Source organism: Neltuma alba, unplaced genomic scaffold (assembly GCF_004799145.2).
Source record: "Neltuma alba isolate B1F8T4 unplaced genomic scaffold, ASM479914v2 tig00011253_pilon, whole genome shotgun sequence".
Lineage (NCBI taxonomy): Eukaryota > Viridiplantae > Streptophyta > Magnoliopsida > Fabales > Fabaceae > Neltuma > Neltuma alba.
Window position 1 is genome coordinate 1 of NW_021635968.1, and position 9,510 is coordinate 9,510.

At 29.6% G+C, this 9,510-nt stretch overlaps 1 protein-coding gene across 1 annotated transcript; it reads left to right on the forward strand.

The window, feature by feature from the left end:
• The first annotated feature begins 1,965 nt into the window (after positions 1-1,965).
• LOC114763079 (pentatricopeptide repeat-containing protein At3g49740) lies at positions 1,966-4,697 on the forward strand. Its single transcript, XM_028952676.1, has 2 exons — positions 1,966-2,016; positions 2,224-4,697. Exon 2 carries the CDS (start codon positions 2,359-2,361, stop codon positions 4,528-4,530), a length of 2,172 nt encoding a protein of 723 aa, XP_028808509.1. The 5' UTR covers positions 1,966-2,016; positions 2,224-2,358; the 3' UTR covers positions 4,531-4,697.
• The last annotated feature ends 4,813 nt before the right edge of the window (positions 4,698-9,510 follow it).

Here is a 9,510-nt window from a genome sequence, read left to right on the forward strand (position 1 = left end):
ATAGTGTCATGGCCAAGGTAACTTCAGTAAATAAGGGTAGGGATGGATGCATGAGGGGAGTGAAAGCAAAAACATGAAAAGTGGGATATACGAGTGAAGCTTTTGTGATTGATCACTGTCCTTTTGGATTCTTTGGCTTCAAGTGTTTCTCATTTCAAGGCTCAACACGCACACATATTCTCAGTTGATTCAAGCAGTTCAGTACCAACCCTCTTCTCGTGAGAAAAGTAGTTCAAATGCGTATTTTTATACTTTTTGCGTTGTTGGTTAGACTTGCGCTAGCTAGATCGGGTGTATGAATATTTTGAATTCATTCTTTCATTGTGCAGGAGCTATCTAACAGGAGGAGATGATATGGAATACTACCTCTTTTAAATATAAAAAGTAGTTAAAAATTCAATTTTGTTCTAAATATAAAACATTGTCTTTCATGTTTATTTATTTTTTACTCAAGTGTTAAGGGATTTTCATTCTAATGTACATTATTAATAAAGATATTTTAAGAAAGACAACATGTATTTATTACAAATAACTAATTTAACTAATTTTTTTTAAATATTTGCATATTGGTTATTTAACTCTTATATTAAAAATAAGAGGTAGTTTTTGATTGGTACGGCTTTTATTTGAGAGTACTATTCAATTTTTAGGACTAAATTGAATATAAAACTAACTCTTATATTAAATATCAAAAGTAATATTTTAAAGTGAGTTCTTTGTTGTTTAGAATTTTAATCTCAAATGATAAAACCTTTTGGAATTTGGATTTATTAATTGTTATATAAATCAGATTTATTTAAGGGATAATTAATCTCAAGGTCCTTATAGTTTCATCTGATTTTTAATTAGGTCCTTATAAAAATTTTTCTTTTTATCAGGTCCTTTGACTTTCATGTGTTTTTAATTAGGTCATTCTTTTTTTTTTCTTTTATCAGGTCCTTATAGTTTCACTTATTTTTTAATTAGGTCCTTTGTAGTTTTTTAAAAATTATTTATTAACTTTATTCTTTAAAATTAATTTTATTTTTAAATTAATAATTATATAATTGGACAAAATAATTAATATAATCATTTAGTAATTAATAAATAATCAGAATAATAATTCTACTTAAATATAAATTATTTATAATCATATTTTAATTTTGGAAAAATTTATTATTATAATTTGAATTTTATAATTATAAAAATTCGAATTGAAAATAAATAATATATTTGTTTAACTAAAAATTTAAAAGAATATTAACATAAGATTGTTACAATAATTTATTATTTTTAAAATGTTATTATTTGTAAAATAAAGAATAAAAACTACAAGGACCTGATTAAAAACAAAGTAAAACAATAAGCACCTGATAAAAAGAAAAAAAAATTATAAAGACCTGATAAAAAGAAAAAAATTATAGGGACCTGATTAAAAACCAGTTAAAACTATAAGGACTTGCATATTAATTATTATTTTATTTAAATAATATGTAGGTTTTAAGCACGCCTAGTCTCATCAAGTTATTTAAAGATCTATATTTTAAAGAGAATTTTAAATAGGTTTCAAGCCCAATAAGCCTTTTTTCTCTCAGTAAGTATAGGTATTCTTCTATTAAAGATAATGTTATTAAAAACTATAATAGGCACCAAATGTGAACATCTTTCCTAATGAAAATTTGAAAATTAGTTTATTGTGTTGTGAGGGAGTACTCCCTTTCACTAAACCTGATTTCTATTAGTAGGCCCAATAAGTCTTTTATAGCCCAAACTTGAGCCGAGAAGTATTAATGCCCCCTCTTTTTTAATTCAGTCTCCTAGGCCTGCAGAAAAAAAATCCTAAAACTTTTGGGCTCTTCACTGAAAATTTGTCCCTTCTGGTCGGTCCGTCACTATTCTCCGTCAAAAACAAGCTTTTACTCTGAACTCTGTCAAGTTACCCTGGCTCATTGGCGCGCCTACAACAAGACCATGGCACTTAGCCCAGGGAGCGCTGGAGGAGGGGGCTTCGACGGAGAAGAAATTTAGCAATAACTGGTAATCCCTCGCTCTTTCCTTGTTGAATTGCTTGCAATCTCCGACTCGGTAAAGCTTTCAGAAATCCACATGCCATATTGCCATACTTCATTCCGTCTTTTCCTTTTCCTAGTTAGCTTGGAGCTGGAACTTTGTATATTTGAATAATTTCCGTTATAGTATGATTCATGGTTGCCTTTTTTTTTTTTTTTAAATATTACTTGGCAGAAGCATATTTGAACTAGGCACTGTACCAAACATCAGACGCATCTTAATGCTTCAGGATCAAAGGCAACACTATTCTTTTCCAGCTGATTTATCACACGGAACAAGAGAGTGTTTTCTGGAAACCCATTGCTGTTTATGAATAGTGTTGCTAAATTGACAACGGAACGACTTGTTAAGCTAAATGGTTTGCTTGCAGAACTCACTCGCTCGGGCCATTTCTCAGACTGCTTCAAACTGTTCGGCCAAATTCACTCATCCTACTCCCTAAGACCTGATCAGTACACCCTTTCCACAGCTTTCACTGCCTGTGCTAACAATCGCAATGTGTTTTTTGGTAACCAGCTACATGCATATGCCATTCAAACTGGCCTCAAAGCCTACTCTTTTGTTGCAAATTCTTTACTTTCATTGCATGCAAAGGCTAAAGATCTCAATTCTGTTGTATGGGTATTTGAAGATATTGAATACCCAGATGTATATTCTTGGACGACGTTGCTTGCTGCTTGTACCAGGTTGGGGCACATTGGTTATGCCTTCCAACTCTTTGTTGAAACGCCAAAGAGTAATGTAGCAATTTGGAATGCCATAATTACTGGATGCACAGATAATGGGCATGAAAAGGTTGCTATGTATCTATTCAGAGAGATGCATAGACTGGATGTTAAACCTGACAATTACACGTTGGCCAGCATATTGAGTTTATGCTCTATGAAGACTTTGGATTATGGGCGACATGTTCATTCGGTGGTAATCAAAGCAGGCTATCTAGTAAGGGCTTCTGTGAATAATTCTTTAATAACTATGTATTTTAATGGTGAATGTGTTGCAGATGCTTTTTTGGTATTTGAGGAAGCAGAAGCAACCGTTGTTGATTGTATTACATATAATGCAATGATAGATGGTCTTGTTAGCGTGGAAAGAAATGAAGACGCGTTTTTAATGTTTAAGAAGATGCAAGAGGCTTGTCTCGGTCCAACAGAACTAACTTTTGTGAGTGTCATGAGCTCTTGTTTGTCTTTGAAAACTGGCTGTCAGGTACAAGCCCAGGCTATCAAGATGGGTTACGTTGACTGTATTGCTGTAAATAATGCAACAATGACCATGTATTCCAACCTTGGGGAGTTGCATGAGGTTCAAAATATTTTTGAGAGAATAGAACAAAACGATCTTGTTTCATGGAACATAATGATTTCAGCTTATTGTCAGGAGAATCTTGGGGCATCAGCAATGCTGATCTTCCTGGAAATGAGGAGGCAAGAATTTGAACCAGATGAATTTACCTACGGGAGTCTGCTAGTTGCTTCTGAATCTTCACAAATTGTAGAAATGATTCACTCCTTCTTGTCCAAAAAAGGGCCTATGAAAGTTGAAGTTTCTAATGCTTTAGTTTCTGCATACTGCAGGCATGGAAAGATGAATCAAGCCTTGCAGGTATTCTCTGATATCCCTCGTAAAAATTTGACATCATGGAATAGTCTTCTCTCTGGTTTCTTACTAAATGGATATCCCCTGCAAGGATTAGAGGAATTCTCAGAGTTTCTTCATACGAAGCTCAAACCAAATGTCTTCACCCTCACTATCATTTTGAGCATTTGTTCTAGTATTTCAGCCTTAAGTCTTGGGCAACAGATTCATGGTTACATACTCCGACATGGGTTTTCCTCAGATATTTCTTTGGGTAATGCCTTGATCGCGATGTATGCCAAATCCGGGTCTTTAGACATGTCTATGAGAGTATTCAATGCAATGGTGAAAAGAGATACAATCTCTTGGAATGCTATAATATCAGCTTATGCGCAGCACGGGCAAGGCAAAGAAGCTGTGCGCTGTTTTGAGGCAATGCAAAATTCACCTGAGATCAAACCAGATCAAGCAACCTTCACTGCTGTTCTTTCTGCTTGCAGCCATGCAGGTTTAGTTGATGATGGTACTTATATTTTTTATTCAATGGTGAAAAATTACGAATGCATGCCCAGCGTAGATCATTTTTCTTGCATAGTGGACCTTCTGGGTCGCAGTGGATATCTTGAAGAGGCAGAAAGAGTAATAAATGGAGGGCAATTTGGAGCACATTCTAACATATGCTGGGCTTTGTTTAGTGCTTGTGCAGCTCATGGTAATTTAAGACTTGGAAGGACAATTGCTAAATTTCTGCTGGAAAGAGAGAGAGACAATCCATCAGTGTATGTGCTTTTGTCAAATATATATGCTGCGGCTGGCCACTGGGAAGAAGCAGCTAATCTCAGAGATATGATGAGAATGGATGGGACAACGAAGCAACCTGGCTACAGTTGGATTGGAGTTTAAGATTTTCCTCTCGTTAGTGTTTTGTTTGTAAAGATGATGCAATTAGTGAAGATCCCCTGGACGCTTTGTTTTGTGAAGTCCTAAATAAAAAATAGTGTCTAGCCAGGGGCCTAATGGCACAGGGGCGCCTAGTGTCGGAGACATTCACAATGACAGGACAGCTTCTACAATCAGCCAAACACCCACTTTTTTTTTGAAACCATGGTTTCAGGCAAAACCAAGGTTTTGGCCATGACAACCATGGTTTTGAAATAAGTTACCTGACACTAGTTTCCGAGCAATAAAAAATGTTGTTGGAGTAATAATTACTCCTCAGTAGCTCCCAACGGTAAAAAATTTTTTGGGATTTTATGTTTAAAATTTTTAAGAAATCATAATATTTTTTATTGGCAAAATAAATAATTTTTCTATAAACATATTTAATTATTTTATAAATATATATACACATATTAATTATTAATTATTTATATTATTTATGTCTTATTTATTGTGTTGCCAAAATATATATTATTAACAAATTTATTATTTCAAATTAACATATATTATGAAATATATCTTATATGTAGTTATCATTTAAATTTATGTCTTTTTTAGTAATTTCTATATATAAAAAAGCACTTCTGGCAACAACTATCTAAACACTCTCACTTTATCAGAATCACTTTTTCAGAAAATCTATTCTTTCAAAATCTATTCTTCTTAGAATTTATTCTTTATAAGCTATTCTTCAAACCATAGTTTGGGTTTATCCAAACACCCCTTGGTAGTGGCCAGGTGTTTGGAATTGGCTTCCAATATAGACAAATAGCGGACTTGTTTTTAAATATAAATTGAAAACATAATCCACTATTTATAATTTATCATTGCTTGATTTTATACTTTATAAATTTAAGATATAATTTACAATATAAATTAAGACATAGGGTTAACTGATCGATTATATAATTTACAATTTTATACATTAGTGTTTCGAAAACATTTAAATAAATTGAGTTGAATGATATGGATTCAAGAACATTATTAAATTCAAAAATTAATCTGTAAATATGTAGTAAAACATAAAATTATATTATATTACCTTACTGCATTAAACTTATCATGTAAGTTAATATTATTATATTAGTGTATATCAAAATGAGTTTAATATTATTATTTAAAAAATCAAATGAATAGTAACGTTTATTAATTATTTTTTAAAATATTTGAATAAATGTAGATTTATGTTAATGTTATAATATGATAATATAATATGTATGTTACTATGCTAATATTTAATTAAAGTAGAAAAATAAAATATATTAAAAAATAAAGTGAAATATAACTTTGCCGTGGAAATCACATTTTATTATTTCAATATTTATATAGATTTTTATCAATGCTTTCAAGATTTTGAATTATTATTAACATAATCTTTGCATCTTTTAATCAGTCTAATAATCATAAATTAATTTATGCATTTAGTTTGAGGCATTTATTTATTTCTTAGTTTTATTTAACCATATATTATAAAAGATTCAAAACAAATGTCTACATGTTTAATAAAATAAAAAATATATTTTATAGTATGTGTAAATCTAAACCAATGAACTGCCTTCTTATAAAATGATGTTGGGAGAAGGAATTTGACAAGAGGAAAAAATCATAACAAGAGTTCAAAAGAGAGACTGAAATAAAAATACGGAAAAGGCATACCGAAAATTCTCCAATCGCCTTTTTCTTTTTCTTTTTTTAAAAGTAAGCAATAATGTAAATTATAATGTAAATTAATGTTATTATATTAGCGTATATCAAAACAAAATTTTGGTAAAATGTCTGGAATGCCCTTCAGCCGAAAATTTTCCAATGGCTTTAAACAAAAAAAGGCAAGCAATAAGATCATCAAATCTCTGTTTAATTCTTTGCTTCTTCATTACCCATCGTTAGTATATGTTGCTTAGAAAATCATGATTCTAACAATACGCATTAGTCTTGGTGGAAGGAATTTTTTCTGTTTAAATATAAGATCTAAAATTTGGAGTTGGAATATGTATGAACGTGGAAAACGCTTTTAAGAAAACTGCCTCCAATTGAGCCCAACAATATTCGAATAATTGAATGTAATGTATAAAAATGATCATGATTCCATTATTAAAAAAAGAAAGCTTTTTCATATTTCGTCAAAAATAAAATGTGAAACTTGTACCCAAAAAAATTAAATAAAATATGAAGTATGTAAAGTTGCTGTTTTTTCCCATGTCTTCGCCCGAACAGTCAATTCCCCCGGTATTCTTTCTCAACATTGATTAAATTCTTTTGAAAGGATCTTCCTACCTAAAACAGACCTTCCCCCTTATTTGGATGGAGAGAAAATGAGGGAGAAAAAAAAAACTAGAGAGAAAAATGAGGAGAGAAATAGGTTTTTCTTTGTTTGGATAATGAGAAAAAAGTGAGAGGAAAAAAAAGTAAAAGAAAAAATAGGGTATGGGATTCATATTATTTTCTATTCAACTGTTTTCCCTACATATGGAAAGAAAGTGGTAAGAAAACTCACATTTCTAGTGTATCCTTCCTCATATTAGGTGAATAAATGCATATTTTGACTTTAATGCAATATTTTTAAATTTTATTTACAGCTACTTTATAGTTTAGCAAAATTATCTCACTGCAACCAAATTCCAAATTCTAAAGGGGTGTTTGGATAAAACCAAATCATGGTTTGGAAAATAGCTTCTCGAAAATAAATTCTAAGGAGAATAAATTTTGTGAAGAATAGATTTTGTGAAAAAGTGATTATGAGAAGTGAGAGTGTTTGGATAGTTGTTATCAGAAGCACTTTTTATATATACAAATTACTAAAAAAGACATAAGTTAATATGATAATTACATAAAACATAGATTTTATGATATATTTTAATTTAAAGGAATAAAATTGTTAATAATATATTTTTTACCAACATAATTAATAATACATAAGACAATATAATTAATAAATAATTAATATGTGTATATATATTTATAAGATATAAGATTAATATGTTTATAAAAAATTAATTGAGGGATGTTAAAGTCATATTATTGTTGAGATCTACTCTGACAGGCACAATCATACTCTCTAATTTGAGCCAGAAGCAGAATTGATTTACTTCTCCTGAAACCATGGTTTTGAATTCCAAAACCATGGTTTTGGCCCAAACCATGGTTTCAGATTATGGCATCAAAATTAATGCTGTTTGGGTGACATTCCACCCAAACCATAGTTTTGCATCTTAAACCATGGTTTTGAGAGTCACCCAAACAGGCTCTAAATCAATATATAAACCCTATTTTTTCACATTCAATGTAATACTCGAAATTCGTACTAACTATACACACAGTACACATATATTTCTCCATCTCTTTCAATTTTTGTAATAAATTTTTATTATTTAATAATAATTTTAAATAATATATATTTTATTTATTTTCCTTTATTATATTTAATTTAAAAAATTATCTTATTTCTATTAAAAATAACATTTTTACTAAACTATTTGATTTTTAAATATAACAATATGATAAGTCATTTATATATTGTCTCTTTTTTCTCTCTCTATTTTCTCCCCCTCATCAAAACAAGATGTATAATAATATTTTCTCTTCAGTTTTCTTTTCTCTCCGTTTCTCTCCTCTCATTTTCTTTCCTTTCAACTTTTCTTCTCATCCAATCAAAGCATTAGTTTGTCCATCTTATAAACAAACTCCTCAATGGCCGAAACTAGATTAATACAATAGACCTCAAGCATTGCGCCTAAAATAGATTTTTGAGGATAAATAAGTGAAGGTGTATACTTTGACTTTAATATACAAAATATTTGCTATGAGTTTGAAAATTTATAAAAGGAAAAATTAATCTTTGATCATTGTATTTTTTTACTTAATTGTAATTCAATCGTTATTCAGTGTTGACTTAGTTGTAACTTAACCCTTAAATTTTGACTCTATAATTTACTTCCTATACTTTTAACCATTTAAAAGTTTAATCTCTATATTTTAAAATAAATAAATATTTAATGGAACTTAGAAACTAAAGTTTTAAATGGTTAAAATTATAGGGACCGAATTGTATCGAGTCAAAATTTAAAAACCAAATTACAACCGAGTTAAAGTTCAAAAATTGAGTTATAACTGAATCAAAAAATTATAAGAACCAAAAGATAAATTTCCCTATTCATAAATTTTCTTATATTAGGCTTGTTGTTTGTTTAAATTTCACCAAATAGAGTTTCTTTATTGGTATCATACTTTCTTATCCATCAGTATGTGTATTATGCAGATGGCTTTGGACTTACAACTAGAGTGGTTTCATACCCTATTCAACAATTCAAAGTATTGTGTTTGTATCAAACTTTTGTAGATAATTTTGCATCAAACAGTTTAATACATCAACATGTTTGTATTTAATTCATATTTATATTTTTCTTGGCAAATTAAAAATTAACGTTCACAATTGAATTCTAAATATTTGCAGACAAAGTTAAAAATTTGAGAATTTAAGATTCATGAATGTGTATTGGGTTACTTACAAGGGAATTTAATATAATACTAATCCTTAATATAAGATTTAGTAACTAGATTTTATATTAACAATCGATGGTATACCAAAGAAATCATATCTATTACTACCTCTCGTTCTTAATATAAAAGCTAGTTTAACATTCAATTTGGTCATAAATATAAAAATCTTAATTTACTTTATCTGTTATATATATATATATATTCATTTTTTCCAAAATAGTCCTTGTAGTAGTTACATATGTCAAATGTTCTATTAAATGGTAGGTCTAGCTTATACATATGATTAGCAACGGTATTCTAGGAAGGATAACATCTAATTATTACAAATAAGTAACTTAACAAACTTTTTTAATCTACTTAAATTAGTCAATTAACTCTTATATTAAGAACTGGACCGGGAGGTAGTATAAATTTCCCCAAGATGTATAATATGTGATTAAGATAGAA